Raw genomic sequence first — 18,414 nt, forward strand, 5'->3', positions numbered from 1 at the left:
CTGGCGCCATCCACGTCCGATCCGTAGATCACAACAAGCGTCCATATTTCATCCGAACCCAGAAGTTTCTTGCGGATATCCGCGGGTATACGCTTCCATACGTGGTGCAAGGCTCTATATAGCTGTGAGCCTTATTGGAACCTAGGACAGCATGGACGATGAACCACCACCACGAGATTCCGTCGTTTCCAGTACTGCCATGTAAATGACTTTTTTGCACGTTCGTCTTTTCCTCTAGCGTTATAATTTGTTAGACTTTTCGTGGTTAATATTTTTGCTGAATTGTTCAGCGTTTAAATGTGACAGTTAAAGGAAAGTTTCTTCAGCTGAACCTGCATCCACGCGCCTATAATATTCATACTGGTGAATTGGAACTCTACAGAGCGCAACTGGAGCCATGTTCCTTTGGTCCGGGTGGCTGTCATATTGAAAACCAACAAGAAAAAAAATCGGAAATACGCAGAATTAAAACGGGAGCCCAAGAAACAAATATAGCACCCCACCGGATACATGCAACGTGAGTCCGTGTGGCCGTAATACCCTCTACAACAACAAAAAATTATTTTCTCCCGTATACGAAAAAATACCCTCGAGATGTTTTAATATGTTGTAGAGGAAGGCTCGTTCTATAAAACTGCGTTGGTTTCAGGCGTCTCTCCCGACCTCTTCATTGCGTGTTTTACGCTCGATTGTTGCGAATTTTGGAAAAATCGCATACTTCCTCTCTTTTTCCTGCAATGACTACAAGAATTACGTGTCTTGCGATTTTTCCTGTTGAAGTATTCCACGAGGCCTTCTCAGGGAAAAATATTCATTAAAATTTAATGGTTTGATTTTCCACAAAAAAATTGTGAAGTAGGTGGAAAATTGCGAAACTTCCGGCCTTTGTTTACCAGCACCGATTACAGCACGACAACCGGGATTTGAACGCTGTGTAAAGCATGGTTTCCTCTATACGCAAAAGAAAACCGCGCAGTTGTAGGTGCTTTCTATGAGCCGCAGCTGCCGTACACGCCAGGCACGGTTTTCGCCAGCGCTGCGAACTTTTCTCGTGTGTAGCACGCGCCACATTGAGATTTGGGAAGAAATGTTTCGTGTTGTGTCGTTTTGCACTATTAGGGACTGCTAAAAAAAAATTCGTAAAAATTCGCGATAGTTTTGTGAGGGACGAGCAGGTCCGCTGGATCATTTCGCGTGGAATCGCCCTGGTGTACGATAATTGGTAACACATTTCCCACGCCCCTGGGGAGCTACGAGGAACGGATAAACGGAAACGCCAGTTTGTATTCGTCCTTTATTCATAGCTCCTCACACTGCGAGCCACTAATAAACTTCGCTTCAGAGACTGACCTCTGCAACGCGAGCAGGAGAGGCACGTAGATGCCATTTTGTTTTTTCGTCGCACCAGCGCCACCTGGCGGTGCGTGGGATGTCATTCCATTGAGGTGGTTGAGAAATGTTCCTGCTTCAATCAGCTGACCACGGTTGATGCCCTGATGGCGTTCACCTCCTCTGAACAGTCTTATCGACAATGCATTGATAATGAATGCCCCACGACAATCAAATACCATTCCCTAGCCCATGCTGTGCACGGCGAGGATTGTTATGTTAGTTGTCTCTGTTCCCCAACTGGAGATGGCCATGGCACGGAGCAGAAACAAAAAGTCTTCCCTGCTCGGCTGTGGAACTCAATGTTGTCGCACTGACGCGAAGCTCATTTAGTGACGCGGTCACTCTGGTAAATCCGTCTTCTAGTGCGTCGTTAGAAGACAAGCGCCAAGTGCCATTAGTACGTTAGACGACACGCATGATGTAACATGACGCATGATGCACTGGCATGGTTCGGTGGAAGTCATGCAGGAGTGTTTTGTGTGGCGTCTATTTTAGCCGCTGTTCCTTCATCAGAATTCTACCCTCCTCACCTGCCCTTTCTCGTGTCCCCTCACCTTGCTTCGGCCCTGCAGAATCGTTAAAGCACACTGAACGCAGCACTACTGCGAAAAAAAAACACATTTTATTTGAGGCATTCAGTTCACAACAACACTGACGAGTTAAACAGGAGCAATCGTCCAAATAGCAGTATTTAAGAAAGTTAATGTGTCGATAGCAAATTAGGAATAGGACGACAAACGAGAAATATGGGATGTGTCTAGATCGTCAATTAAGTACAGGGTGGAAACATTTTAGGGAAAATTTTGAGAAATAAAATCATATAGCAGTGGATGATAAAATTACTCCTCTGCGTGCTAATGGAACATGCCAACAGACGTACATCCAATGAGTCGCGTTTGGGCACATCCAATATTCTGTCTACTTCATATTAACCCTTTCCTGACCGCGTTAAGTTTTAGCGTGTTTCGACAAATATAGTTCTTCTATGACTCTCGGTATCACATTAGAATAGGTTGCTATAGCAGAATCTGTACCTAACTCAGCGCCCTATGGAGTGGTATAGGTTTTGGAAAACTAGCAATCCCTGTACCTCGTGAATTATGCTTTTAAAATTAATTATAATCTCCAGCGCGCTTGCTTTTTTGCAATTCTTTTATTGTGATTTTTGTGTAACGTTCGTATTGGTGTACAAGGTGTGGACACTTTGTGCTAGCAGAGCTTTAATTTTTAATCGAATATAATTGACGTTATGCCTTCCTGATGGTTTATGTGGATGACACTTATGAAATTTCACGTTTTGGCGTTACGGTTTTGTGTAGGCTTAATTCACGTTGCCAATTTAATGAAGGTACCATAATGAAATTACAAGTCACCAAAACTAAATTCTACTCCAAAAAACCTTGCGAACCTCTCCAAGGAAAAGGTTCCCTGAGAAATTCCCACAGAAATTCCAAAGGCAGTAAGCTGTACCAAGTGAGGACAGTGTGAGGCCCTATGCTGAATCTCAAGATTCGCTGAGGTAACCGCACGAGAGCTACGGCCTGGTCTGAGGTCTCGAGACGGAACCTTAAATAAACCACAGCAAGATCTGGGGTTCTGAGGTGTACCCTCAGACTTTCTTGAGGTTACCTCAAAAGAGCGAAAGTGAGGTCTGAGGTCCTGAGGCAAAACCTCAGAATTTCTTGAGGTAACCTTAGAAGGACCACAGCCGGGTCTGAGGTCCTGAGGTAGAGCCTCAGGGTTACTTGAGGTAACCTCAGAAGAACCACAGGCAGTTCTGAGGTAACCTCAGGATTTCTGGGGTAACCTCAAGACGTTTTTCCAATAGGGATGCATGATTCACACCGTTGAATCGTCACGCGTTACGGATGTGGCACACGGCACGGTTCAAATGGCACCCAAGTACGGCGAACCGAAATGCACACGCACAGGGTTGGCCTGGGCCGAGCTCTGTCATTTTTTCTGTTTGTTGGACTTGCGCCACAATTGTTGACCCGGACATCTGATATGTCTGTCGGCGACAACACTTCGCAACAGCAGACCACCATCGGACGCATGGACATGAAGCTTGCTCCATTCTACGCGGCCCACCCTGATATGATGGGTCGGTGGGCTGGTGTCGCTCAACAGCAATGTTTCAGGCCAAGCCGGCGCTCATTCGGAACCCGCCCCTGTATCTCTTCTCCGACAGGAAGTTCTAGAATTGAAAAGCATGGTACAACAGCACACTTCCTGCAATGCGTTACCCTCCCATGCTCGTTCTTCCGCACGGCGTGCCTCCCGAGACCGTTTCCGGCGCCGTTCTGCTCGTTCTCCCACACCAGACTCTTCCCAGCCGGAACGGTTGCAAGATAGCCCTCTACCATACTGCTGGTATCATTTCAACTTTGGTGCATCAGCCCGGAGATGCAGTGCACCATGTCAATGGCCGCGAAATGGTTTAGGGAGCCGATAACGACGACACCCGGCGCCTCGACTTCTGCACTTAGTCGTCTTTTCTACCTTACGGACCGGAAGACTGGGATAAGGTACTGGATGAAAGATGAAAGATGAAAGTCACTGAAAAGGTTAGCCAGCTGTAGGACTCGAACCCACATCTTCTGGATTACCGGGCCAGGGCTCTACCAATTGAGCTAAGCTAACACGCCTTCTCAGCGACTTGCAGGGTGCGTCATCTGAAGGGACAAACCAGCCACTCTCTTAGCTGAATTGGTAGAGCCCTGGACCGGCAATCCAGAAGATGTGGGTTCGAGTCCTACAGCTGGCTAACCTTTTCAGTGACTTTCTTTCATCGTTAATTTCTTAGGCAAATTGAGGCTTTGTATGTATTTGTCCCTTCTATGTTGTTCCAGCCTCAGAACATCAGTTCTTTCATGTAAGATACTGGAGTCGCTGTAAGCGTTCTTCCTCACTCCCACTCACTCCCAGCGCCGCCAGAATCCTATTTGGTATCTCACGGCGGTCAACAATACCGGAATTGCTGTGTTTGGACAAAAGTCTCTCACCTTGGACCTCGGCCTTCGTAGCCAATTTCAATGGGGGGGGGGGGGATATGCTTATTGAAGAAAAAAACGAGGAATGATTAGTCAGGCATAAACCGACTTGCTATTCCTTTCATAAAAAGAAATTGCTCTTCACCGTCGCTGCAGTGAATCAGCCAATACTCGTTGGCGATTTTCTCGAACACTTCGACCTTTTGGTTGACATTGCCCGTCGCAGGCTACTCGACTCTATGACATCCCTTACCGTACACGGAATGCCTGTGGGCACTTCTAGAGCATTACGAACTGGAACTGTGCCTATCACGGCGTTACTCAGTTCGTTGACATCCTCTGAGACCATCCTTGCCTTACTCAACGATGCGACTGGTCGAAGCCCGTCAAACACGACGTTGTGCACCACATCATCACCAAATGCCCTCCAGTCACTTCACGATATCGTCGGCTTGCACCTGAGAAGCTGGCAATCGCCAAGCAGGAGTTCCAACACATGATCGACATTGGAGTTGCCAGACCATCATCCAGCAGCTGGTCGTCACCCCTCCATATGGTCCCGAAAAAACCGGGGACTGGCGACCCAGTGGTGACTACCTACACCTCGCAGATCCCTACAGCCTCCATACGCTCGTCCTTACCGCGTCATATCCCGGTCGGACAAAACCTTCCTCGTCGACATCTACGGCCGCCATCAGACAGTGTCTATCGACCGCTTGAAGCCAGCGTTCATTGCATCCCTGTCCACCAGTTTCCCTTTAGATGACACCGACCTGTGTTAATCCCACGTTTCCGAGTCTTTTCGAAAGCCTAAACCCAAGAAGCTCTCTTGGGCTTCGACCAGTCTTCAGTCGTGCTGCTTCATCGCCTCACCTCTTCCACCAGGAGGGGGAGGGGGGGCGTGGCAGTGTAGCGTCCTTTCGCCTCACCATCGTCAAGCCGGTGGCTTCACCGCGCGCTTCAATAAACTATCATGCTCATCCTGCCCTTCTGTGTAGCAGGTCATTCTTTCTCTCTCTTTGCCTTGCACGGAACACCTCCGGCTGCGCAGCTTTCCAAGGAGCGAAGGAGCACTGGAGAGTGAAGCCATATGGTGGACTGGACAGTGACTGTGAGACATTTTTCCGCATCAAGAACGCATGCGCCTGTACAGTGTGCCGTACGGCAACCGCGTGCGCAGTCGATCCGTACCGAGCCCCCAACGAAGAGAATTTGCGGTGTAAACGAGGTATGATCCTTCTTTTTCTCTTTTTTTTACGCATGGACACTCGTACGCTCCATCATTCGCACAGCATTCGCAAGCATACTTACACTGAAGCTGCTCGCATCTCTCACAAACTGGATCCAGTAGAAGGTTTTCACGGCTGCCGTACGCGAAGTGTCGGTTTTGGTGGGGCCGGTATTATCATGGCCACACTTGATTTTGTTATCGTCCGCGAAAGTACCGATTTCAAAGAAGGCAGTCTGGTGCCCAACTTGGAATACGTGCCCGAATGCAATGCGGAATCTGCGAAAAAGAGAGGAAACAACCGGAAATCCTACTGTAGGTGTTGTGGGAATAAAAGCATGGGAGAGGCCACTGCTATACAGTCACATAGAGTAACTGTACAGTGCACTAACAGTGCAGTAACAGAAGGCGCGAAAGGATGAAAATACTTTTCGTAGTGTGATGTCCCTTCCGGCTGAAGGGGACGCCCTATTGAAAAATCCTACAAACTTTCTTATAAGATTAGAGCTTTCTTTTATGAATTCTCACAGAGGATGTGGATTCCAACAGACATTCTTACAGAGAACACATTTTCTCACACAAAATCATTTAAATGAACTTCTGATGGTGCATCTTAAAGGGTCTCTGACCAGAAGCTGGAGAGACTTTTCCTCAGTGGCTACCGATAGAATATACAAAAGCAACTTCACATACACAAATGCATCTTTCACCACCTCGTTGTTTTCGTAAACTCGAATTTTGAACATCGCGGTTCACGCCGACGCTGGCACACCTAGCGTCAAACCAAGAAAACGTACGCATATATAGAAAACTCATGTGGTCATCCCACTGGGATGACATCAATCGCTCATGCAATCAGCGCGCAGAATGCCGTCACGTGATCGAGCACTACAACAGCAACTTTCAGCAAGAACCAACATGTTTTACACCGATAAACTGTTGTCACAATGCGCTGTTTATACAATACAATGTTTTATAACAGCGATAATTAGCGACTTCCGTGGAAAGAGGAACTAGCTACGAGGCTACGAGCTACGACGACTTTCGGGATCCAGCGCTAGAGTCTACCAGCGCGCTGTTTCACCGCGTTAGTGTAGTGTGTGTATTTCCAGGTTTTCTTTATTTATATCTTTTGGAACAACGACCAATATATCGAGGTACACAGACTTTATTTGACATGCCTCAGTTGTGTCGTCAAAGCGAGATTTCTCGGCGGCCATTCAGTTCCGTACGATACTGCGCGTTCAACCGCAGCGGCAGGTATGGTTGGCAGCGGATTTGATGATTTTGCCAATCGTATTTGAAGAATGCAGACTATGAGACGGACCCCTCGGTTTGAGTACAAAGAACCTCTGCCTACAGCAGTCCGCAGTGCTTTCCTCGAATTTATCTTCCAAGACTGTTGCATCTGGACGTGACGAGGTTAGTGTCTTCTGTATAATTTATACAGATTAGTGATTAGATAGTGATTACTCTCCTTGTGAGAATTGCGTTGTGGCTTGCAGATGTTAGGAGACCATTTACGCAACAAAGAAAAATAAGGATGAAAGAAAATTGAAGTTTACGCTCTAAATCAAAAGATATACTGTACAATTCCGAGTGTTGTTCAGAATGCAGCCATGCCATTGCATGCCCGCCATGCATTGCCAGTAAGCATCATCTACAGTACGTGAAATGAAGATGTGTATTCCGCATGTAGGTGTAACATTTTAATTGTCACAGCAGTGTGCACCAATGTAGTTTATGACGCCCTTGGACAAGATGTGGAACCAAATGTTGGAAATGCAAGGCAGGGATCAGCTACAAGTTTTCTTCTATTTGTTTTCCTTATAATATGCAGCATACTGCACACAGTAAAAAAGGGCTCTGGATTCTAAACCAACGCAGTTGAAATCTTTAGTTTACCCCAAGCTGTACTATTGTTGTCTAATCTGGGGAAACACCGCAGAGGGCAGCTACAATAAAATGGTGTACGACAACCATGTCTACAGGTGCAATGTGCTGGACCCTCGTTGCAGAGAGGCCCACCAGGGGTGCCACTACAATCCATCCATCCAGCCCCTCAGCTTCTTCAGGACATGCAAAATACAGCAGACAAAGTGTTCACTTGCAAATCAGACATTTATACAAGATTGCCTTGCAAATTCATGATCTTTTAGCGCCAACTCAAACACTCTCCATTACGGTATGAAATCCATCACTGTACCATCTTACAAGGTTCCACTGGTACGGACCAACTGCGGAAATCAGCAGAAACCGTTCTTTTTCCGAACAAATTTTTTCGGCTGATTGGAAACGGTCTTCCTGTGTCCAGTTTCAAAACAGAGTTACACAAACTTGTTGAAGTCTTGTTAGGGACAGGCCACTCTGTTATGTATTTGTGTGTGTGTGTGTGAAAATGTACACAGCTCGGTGCAATTGTGTATTTTATTTATGTGGTTGTGATCTGCTGTATGCTCGTAGTGGTCATACCTCAGTTATCGCACACTGTATTGGTGCTAGGCACCTAATCAGGCTGATTCCTTTCGTGCCTGGTAGCCTCATTTAATTTTCTATGAAATGAGATCCTAATAAATTTATATGGCTTTTTTTTAACAATATTAGGGTGATGACTTCATGGAAGTGGAAGTAACAGGAGAGGAAGTCATTGTCATGACAGTTGTCCGTCAGGTACGGGATCAATTTCTTTTATAAATGTGGTATATAGCGTGAAGTTGTTACTAACAACAAGTTTTTTGTCCCCTTTAAAGGAATCTACAGGTGGTGAGCACGCGTAAGGACTTGACATATCTCAATACAACTTAGACCTGCCTGTTGCACATGAGATGTGTGACTCTACTTACACACACAAGCTTCTGCAGGTTCGATGCATGTATGTTTTGAAACATGAAAGACAGAGTGCTAAAAATATATCTGAGGTGAAAAATTGAGCAGTTCATTGCAGTAAATCTATCGATTTATTTTCAGCGTTTTGGGAAATATATAGTGACGGCAAGATTACCTGTGTTGTACTGCCAGACCATCTGCTATTGGAGTTCCATGACCTAGTTATTACATATAATAGCTGTTTGAAGCTATTACATATTTATTATGAAAGTTTTGTGCCTGTGACTTCCTGCAAATGTGCTCTGCGGTGATCATACTGGACAGGGAGCTATGCCTGTATAATAACAGTGGCTAATGTTCTTCTGCCCATAAAGCGATTCCTAGGGTACATCCGCACCCTTGGAATTTACTGGAGAGGTGTGTTGGCTTAGCTCAATTGGTAAGAGCCCTGGATCGGTAATACAGAAGATGTGAGTTCAAGTCCTACTACTGGCTAACCTTTCCAGTGACTGCCTTCTTTCATCATTCATTTCTTACGCACTTGATGCTTTGTATGTATTTGTCCTTTCTATGTGTTCCAGTCTCAGAACATCAACTGCCATGTTCAAAAGAACTGGGATATGCCTCTGCAATCTGGAACCCATCCCAACATCTCTTAATCGACAAAGTAGAATTTGTACAGAACCGCACGGTTTGTTGCTTGTGATTATCATCCTTTTTCCAGCGTCTTAGCCATTAAAGCCCAACCCTCTCTTACTCCTTTGATTACCAGATCAGGTATCAGGCCTGGCATTCTTTCATAAGTTATATTACGGTCACCCTCCTCCCCACCCTACTTACTGTCAATCCCCTCACAAGTTACTTCCAAGACTTGATGACCCGCACAAAGTACTTGCTCCACCTACACAAACAAAAAAATTCCTCTACTTTCCGCACCAGCTGATGGTGTCAAACTGGAATGACCTTCCTGCCCACATTGCATCAGAACAAAATATATCGTCATTTATTTCGAAGTGCTATGATCATTTTCAGATCGAATGAATTCCTTTGTGGTGGGTGAACGAATTTTGTGTATTTTTTGTGTACATCATTTTGGTATTTGTCGTTTTTGGATACAAACCTCCAACCTTTATGTAAATCCCTTCACAAAAGTATTTAAAGTAAACAAATGAAATGAAGAACTTCGTGATACTTTCATAGTTGGAGCATTTTAATGCATATTTTAAAACAGTGGCTGCAAAAAATGTGTCAGACACCATTACAAAGGCTGCCGTCTGTATCAGGTGAATCATGATTTTTCACAGAAGCCAAGTAACGTATGACGCTGCATCACATATGCTATTTTGGAACAATCTCTGCAGACATATTATGAAGATCTTATCTGAGTGCCACAAAAAATTTATGAACCGCATTTCATGTTACATCATCTTTGACTACAACATGCCTATTTGAGCAGCCCAAGATACAAAGCTTGGTTCCTCAAGGTCTACATCCTACTCTAACGGGTTCCGCACTTTGCACACAAAAGGAAGATTGAGGTTTTCGATAGTTAACTTGTGTAGTGAGCACTTCTCGAGGACTGAGAGCAGGAACCGGATGTCACACACAGGCTAACCTGCATGACAGTCTGATTTACTTCCACATAACGATCAGTAAAATACTTGAGGTGCTTAAACAATACTATTTGGGTGCTATCAGACAGTAAGAGTTCGAACAACACTTACGACATACTGACTGAATGGGTGGACAAAAGGATGCGTCAGAACAGGATTGGATTTGTGTCTGGTGGAATTGAGAGCCCAATGTAATTCTTACCAGGCGGAGCAGGCTGATGAGATGGTGCTCTCTGCCAGGGATCAGCACAAAGGCTTATCCAGAATCCCAAGCATGGAGGGGTGTTGAAAAAAGTTGGGGTGGAGGGGGGTCATTATTATAGTTACATCATTACCGACATGTGTCTACAGCTGAAAATGCAAGGGCACCCCCTGTGGGGGGTACTTCCACCTAATATCTTGTGTATTTAAAGCATGTAGTAGTTAGTATGGGAAAGGCTTTGCGTATCCTGTTCACCGGGCAGACTGGTATAACGATTCTCTTGTTTTTTTTTTTTTTTCAAGTTTGTGCAACACCCATCTCATGAACTGTTGGTATGTAGTGTATCTATTTCCTGTATGAGACACGCAAGCTTTGAACACCATCGCCATCCAATGTATGTGGTGTGTGTGTTTGAAGAAAGCTAAAGCTAGTAGGACGCCGAGTATTAATTCAGCTGCACTCTTTCTGAATAAGTGACGAACAATAACGAAAAGTTCAGAATAACTATTTTGTATTGAAACCAACCGGCATGATTGTGCATGAGACACGCTTCTTACTTGTGAATATGAGCGCTAGGTTCGTGCTGCCCTCGAAGTTCTAAATATGCTGCTCTAAGAGCAGCTCCTTGCAACATAAGCACTCGATTTCTTTCGGCATTATTATGCATGAACCACTCCGGCCCCTTTACACGGCGCTGTCAAACACGAAATTTACACAAACTGTTCATGGGCTTCATCATGATGAATGCTGAAAGCTCATCTAACAGTCTGTCGTTGGAACTTCCTCTTCATGCTGAAGTCGATTCGCGGGTCAACATTTCAAAAGCAAGGCCTCCAAACTCTGCTGCACGTAGCAGGTCCCTCTCAGCTGCTGAAAGGTAGCTGAAAAGCTGACTTGTCGACTCCGCTGTGCTTCCTCGTCCATACTGAAAAAGCGACCACCAATACGGAAGTAGCGGAAACCACCCAAACTTCCGGTGTGCGCTTTCCACCAATAAACGTCGCGGACGTTTGCCGTCATACACACGGGAAAACCACTGCATAATAGCTAGAGTTTTGCGCTGATCGCACGAGTTGAGGGCAGAAATCGAAACCGCTTTTGGGCTCCTTGTTTGGAATAGTTCGCGGCTCCGCAGAGACGAAACGTTTCAGTTGTAACTTGGAGGCACCATGTAGGTTCGTTATCCATACAAACAAAGACATTGACCAGGTTCTGGTCAGAGACCCTTTAAGAGAAATTTCAAGGATGGTTTTTGTGAGAAGAGATGCAGAGCCCTGTTGAGGTATATAAACTAACGGGTACGCTGATATCGGAAGTACTGTACGAAGCTTCCAAAATTGTGTAGTTAGAATAATGTTGATCTCCCGCTAGAGAATATTATATCTCCCCCAGCACACCATCAAATGTCGTATTTGTTTACTAGTTGTAGTATCCTCCACGCCCTTTTTGGTAGGGGTGGGAGATGAGGAAAGTACAACAATTGCAATTTATGTGCTGTGCGTGGTTTTTATGAATTCATGCTGTTGTGTATTTGTATTGCATCATTTTTACAACTCTCTTGCTCTGCAAGTCAAATTATGTTTTATGCTCTCATGTCATGTCATGTCATGTCATGACTACTCGGGATGCATGACTACTATGCATCTTTATTTGTAGACGACTTTTTTTCTGTTTTTACGGACTTTAGACATTCTGCTTTCGGAACCTTCTGCATGCTGAACATTCTGTACCAAACGTAAGACCGTATAAACACCATGTAGATGTGTTTACGGTCTTACGTTTGGAACAGAAGGTGCAGACTCCGGAAGGTGCATAAAGGAGAATGTGTTAGAGCCACAAAAAGAGCATGAAAATTAAAGCAGCGTTCGTTATTCTCATATTGAAATTCTATATGACTCGCAATAATGATCTCTTCACAGCGATATGGTTTATCATAACTAAAACAGCTTATCCCGCACATTAGTCACCATTACCTGCGAGTATAAATTAATACTCCGACTGAACTGAGCGCGTCTATCACAATTGTGGTTTTCTGGCCTAGATTATGATTTGTATTGCACCATATGCCTGTATTCTAAAATATGTGCTCCTTCATCCAATTTCCGCACACACATGCTTTGCCTGCTTTTCCAAACAACAGCATATGTAGCATCGTAATGTCACAATTGACATTATGACGTTCTCACTTCCTTTTCTTTTTTCTTTCAGATGCATATAAATGATATCTTAATTATAGGCAATCAGGTCCACCGAAGGCTACAAGGCTGAGTTCTTTTTGTTCTTGTTGTTTGAACAATTTAAATAAAGAGTGAACAGATGACACCGATTGTCACTTGGTGAAGAACATCATTTCTTTACTGTCTCCTGCAAATCTTATCAGAACATTTGGGCTGTGTCTAGTGAGAAACAAGCTATAAGAATGTCTATGAGAAACCCTTAAGAGAAACTCTGTGAGATCTGATAGAGATCCTCTGAGAAATTCTATGAGAAAATCTGTAAGAATTTGGGCAATAATCCCATAGAATTTCTCTTAGGATTGTGTGACATGTTTCTTGTGAGAATTCCTGTAGGAGTTTTCGATAGGGCGGTGCAAAACATTCATCAAGAAAAGTGGATACACCCAACCTGGGCACCCGCAGGGGAATGACACCACGAACTTCGTTATACACAACAAAACATGATTTGATGAAAGCTCAACTGCAACGGTATTATTCACTTTGCATGACAGATTATAGAAACTGCGACAATAATACACGTGAGATAAAGCGGGCCCAACTTAAGACAACAACAACAACAATAAATGAAGAAGTGATGATGACATGGGCCAACTTAAGAGAAGGAGATAGAACTACCTATTTATGATGATGAAGAGCTGAAGCAGAACATCAAGGGAGGCTGTATACTATATTTACCTAACCCCCAACAATATATATAATACAAACACATCATAAAAATAAATAAAAAAATGGTTATAAACAAAACAATGTCTAAACAAATCCATAGAATGTACAGACTAATAAAAAGGAAAAAAAAGAAAAGAAGAAAAACATAGAACCTCTTCAAGTATCCAACACACAAAGCCAAAAAATAAATTTCTAAAAATATACTAATATTATCCCTCATAACACGGGAGCATCCAAAACAAAGGAAAAATGTAAGAAATGTATTAAGTTTTTACACGAGTCAATACCAAGCGAGACTTCTAGCCACAGACGGGAGAACAGCAAAAACGGAACAGAAGACCAAAGGGATCATAGGATTCAACAAGAAATGGAACTACAAGGAAGATAAAGAGGTTTATGAAGAGAAGAACAAAAAAATAATCAAATGTATCAATTAGCTAAAATTATTTTTTTCTTTACTCACATCACATCACATCACATCACATATAACTAGCAATGATGTCATATTCCTTTATCCGTATTTCTTGTAAGATACAAGATACTTAAATAAATCCGCTGATAGCTTTGCTCGTCCCCTTGCTGTGATGTTCGCTGGTGGTATATATACTAAACTCTTTCCTTTGTTTTAAACTCTTTTCCCTGTAATACTACTGTGAAACAGGGATGGAGATTATTTTCTTCCTCTTCTAACTTTCCTATCTTTCATTTTTTCCTTCTTCTTTAAATCTTCAAATCCCCCCCCCCCCCCACTTGGAGGTCCGGTCCCAGGGACTTGGGCACCGCCATCGTCGGTCCGTCTCTTAGCTCACCACATCGTAGGCGGGTGTACCTGGTTCTGGTAAGTCGCCGCCAGCTGGGCCCGTAGGTCGTAACTTCGGAAGTGCGAATCATTGGGCGTGTTGGTTGAGGATAATAATAGTGGTTTAAAGGCGCTAAAAGGACAAGGACAAAGAGTGCGACGAACAAAGCGCAAATAAAATGGTCAAAATTGGGCTGTTCGGGGTATCATACTTGGCGCTGTAGCATATTTACGGTGTAGGATAGCAGAACAAGGCGCTACATCCAACAAGGTTTATTGAAGAAGGCACGTCTTATATACATTTATAGGGAAAAGGCGGGAAATTGAAGAAAATCTAGCTCTTTATCAGACAGCGTTACCAACGGGGTATTGGTGCACCGGGTTTACGCACCGGTTTATGCATCGATGTCCCGGGTTTATATATTCTTTCTGCATCGATAATCTCACGAGTGGTCTCGTTGATAGATCTTGCTAGCACATTGCTTTGTCCAGGTGCTGGCTTGCAGCCGCATGATTTACAGTGAAGAGTGAGCCATCAGCCCTTCACGTTTCTAGCGTTATGTTTCCTGACCCTATCGTTCAAACATCCCCCCGCCTGGCCAACATAACTTTTCCCATAAAAAAGGGGGGAAACGATATACAACATTATTAATGCACTGAACAAATTGATACATCACTGTGGTCCTTTGCACACTGTTTTGCACTCCGGTACAGTGACCTTACAGAACCTCAGGAGCTTGTAGGGAGCGGTGAAGACCGCACTAAACACGAACTTGTTCACCCACTTTCTTGAGGTTATGCGGCACGCAGTGCAGATAGGGGATGACTGAGACTATGTCTTTCTTCTTTGTCTGTTGCACCTGAGGCCCATTGCTAAGCTTCCTAAGGAGGCTTCCGGCGGTCAAAAGGTGATGGGGGTAACTTGAACTGGTCAGCCTGTGCGCTTGGTGACTCAAACTAGCTCACATCCGATGTGGACAAGATTCTTTCAATAGCATTCCTGAAACAGTGACCAACAACTGCCCGTTTTACTAACTTCAAGCGGGAAGAGCTGCGGGGCAGGAGAGGCACGTTACCTCGGTGTTGATAGCCCCAACAGATGTGATTTTCTTGGAACGCAAGCCTACGGTCCGGGAAATTCATGCTATACGCTGTTCTGGCATCCATCTCATGGGTCACCAATGAGGGTGTATGGTTGCGTTTGGCCACGTCTTTTCTAGTTCAATTAAGCTAATTAGACAAATTAATGAGGTGCACTAATGGAAACCACCTGTTTCGGCGGCAAAAACTTTCACCGGTATGAGACAGAAGGTTTCTAATTTTTATCTCAAGTACTTTGCTTTTAACAATTAGGGGTCACCGTTAAGTGAAACACCTTGTATGTCATTCAGACTCCCAAGATCGAACTCGAACGACAAACATCGACACGATCGAAAACAAACTCACATCCAACTTACACAGCATGAATGTGAATCGGAGCGGAAAGAAATGGAGTAGCGAGAAATATATTAGCATCAAATTGGAAACTAAGAAGCAGGACCAACAAGCAGCAGCAGATGTCATTTTTTTGTCAAGCAGACTTTTTCTTTTCTTTTCTTTTTTGTACTCCTCACGAGATTCGCGGCTTATATTCAGTGCATATCTGTTGTTATCCTGGACTGTTCAACAAGGTTTGCCCTTTCAGTCCTATTGTATATATATATATGTCTTTATAAGTGTTCTAAATTCAATAAAAAGAGAGAAAGTATGGACGCTCCTTCGCCCGGAAATGATGTTTAGTTGTTTCGTGAACAAATATAAGGCTGCCAGATATCGCTGCCCAACCTGACTAGAATGCAACTGAGTTAACGACTGTGTTCTCTTAATCAACGTACTATTTAACTGAGATGATATCGCCCCCCTAAAAAATTAACGTTATCCCACACGTTGCTTATGTAAAGGTGTACAAAGCGTTGGGGGTATAAAATCAATATGAAAGTACCTTATTATAGAATCAGCTGCCGTGAAAGGTATAGTCCAAGTGATGTAGAGCTTCTACATAGTCTAAACGGGGGTATATACGAGATATAAATGAAGTGCATTAGCCTGCCTTTTCATTCATTCATACCTTTCATACCTTAAACCTTTCGTTGAATGTCCATTCACCCCTTGAACTGCAGTGAAAAAGCACGAAACCTGGAAGGCTGCGAGCGGAGGGCAGCCGCAGCGAATTTGCAGTCCCGCGCACACCTGCTCGTGTGAGTGCTATGTCAGCACGTGTTCTGTTCTCGTGACGCCACTAGACCCGCCGTGGATTTATCCCACACGCGGATCCTCGTGTAAACTCGCACAAACTGCATTCCAGAAAGCGGGTCCTCACTTACCTAGCATAGCGGTCCCCAACCGTGTAGATCAGTACAGACATCGTAACGCCATCGAAGCTGTCATGAGGCGCGTGTTGCTCATAGGCCCTCACTGGCACCTGTAATCAATACGTACAACGCAAATATACGAATGTGCACGCACTTACAAACATTGTAATTCCGACGCCCAGTCGAGAACACGATTTTTCGGGCAATTCCTCGAATAGTGCGAGCCGCTTGAGGACTCAGTGTGACACTGCGTGAAAGACCAGGCCTGACCAAGCCTGGAAGATTCACGATGCCCCCATAGAAGGCTTCTGTCAAAGTTAGTTCACATCCTTACCGCAATGGCGCTCGAGACATGACTCAGGATGGTGGCAATTTCGTTGGACGGCACGAAGTGTAAAATGTTCAAATATGCCAAAGAATAATGAAGGAAGTGTTTGTAACGCTCATTTTTAAGAGTTCAATCCTCGTAATAGTTGGAACATATGTGAATGTTCATGTGCGCATGTAATAAAAAGAACGGGATGTGAACTATTTGCATCGTCTGCTATGACCACTAGACATGTACGTACCTTGAGTATTGTATTTGAAATACAGTAATTTAAATGCTTTTTCAGTATTTTGTATCTTGCTAATTACTTTTCAAGAAATGTATCTTGTAATCTAATTTAAATATTTTTTGTATATTTTTTATGTATAAATATTGTATACTGACCTGACGTGTTTATTTGTATGGACGCACGATGTAGATTTCAGTGACGAAGCTATGTGTGTGCAAAGAGGACGAAAGGAATACAAGACTGAGTCAAAAACATTATATTACAAATGGCTGGAGTCAGAGAAATACACGTATATAGCCTTCGCTAGCAAGCCAGGATTTTGTGAGACGTCAAATAACCATCCTCTCGACGTATCACTTACAGGTGCTTTGACCAGACAGACGCGAGTGGCTGTTCTCCTTCCGCACTGTCAGATACATTATAAATACGGTGGTTGCTCCTGTGCAGTTTGTCTCCATTCTCTTCGTTCGCGCCCGAGAAAGGTTCCACATTATTTGCACTTCGAAAATTAGCCGTTCTAATTACGGCGGTCGCCCCGCAAGCCACGATTCCTATGTACGGTTCCACTTGAGATGGTGGTGGATACGGTGGTATCACGTCGGATACTTCCAAGACCGCCACTGGCGGCGCTGTCGCGACGGAGCAGCGCGCCCCCCTTGTGTCGCACGGTCCCTATAAGGAGACGCTTTCTAAGGGTTGTTTTCAGTCACTGTTGGCTGCGCGCATGATCACATCCCAGGGTGGAGCCCCACACGAAGTCTGCGCCTTTACTTCCTTGGCCTTATCTGAGGCCCTATTTCGAATGCATCGCCAAAACAGAGAAAAGGCTATCGTGGTGTCTGTTCTTTATGCCAAGTACGAAAGTATCTTGTGAGTATCTTAATTACTTTTTCAAGTATTTAGTATTTTACTCTAAATACTTTTATTCGTAAGCAGTTTGTACTGTATTTCAAATACATTCTCGCTGATGTACTCTGTATCTTATTTCGAATACTTTTTTGCGGTATTTTGTACATGTCTGATGACCACGATATATAATACACGATATAATAGGCGAAAAAAAAATCACTCTCCTTTACGAGCGCCATAGCAGCCACCTTGGGGGAACTGGGGGAATATTAAGTGAACAAAATCCTTAAGTTAAACTAACACAATAATTTTATACAATTCAGATTTTTATGGTCTAAAAGTTTGATGTAATCGCGCTCGGAAACGACACCATATTGTGTTCAGTGTTATTATTAAGGTTTACGAGAGTTGTACATTTCACCAGACCGCTAGCATTTAAATTAATTCTAGTTGGCATTCTGCCTCAAATTTCAAAGGACATGACGTTTATTCGAAGCAACAGCGACAACGAATTATACATGGATGGTGCACACTAAAAGCCTGCACGATCCGCGAATGGAAGCGGATGTCCGGAGAAAACTTGCGGGTTCGGAGGAAATATGGACATTTGTTGTGATCTGCGGATCGGATGCGGATAAACCGAGAGAAAAGGCCACCAAGTATTGTTCCACAAGGCACTCAAAAAGGACTACAAGCTGCAC

The 18,414-nt window shown here is 44.0% G+C and overlaps 1 protein-coding gene across 2 annotated transcripts in view; it reads right to left on the bottom strand.

The window, feature by feature from the left end:
* The window catches only part of LOC135375996 (uncharacterized), a 98,783-nt gene that overhangs the window by 19,544 nt on the left and 60,825 nt on the right, over window positions 1–18,414 (bottom strand). For both annotated transcript variants that reach the window (XM_064608626.1, XM_064608622.1), the window contains exons 2-3: window positions 16,320–16,417; window positions 5,697–5,892 (exon numbers count right to left, since the gene is read on the bottom strand). In XM_064608626.1, coding sequence (XP_064464696.1) covers window positions 5,697–5,892; window positions 16,320–16,417 — 294 coding nt within the window. The remainder of the gene's footprint in view (window positions 1–5,696; window positions 5,893–16,319; window positions 16,418–18,414) is intronic.

This window comes from Ornithodoros turicata, chromosome 1 (genome assembly GCF_037126465.1).
Source record: "Ornithodoros turicata isolate Travis chromosome 1, ASM3712646v1, whole genome shotgun sequence".
Taxonomy (NCBI): domain Eukaryota; kingdom Metazoa; phylum Arthropoda; class Arachnida; order Ixodida; family Argasidae; genus Ornithodoros; species Ornithodoros turicata.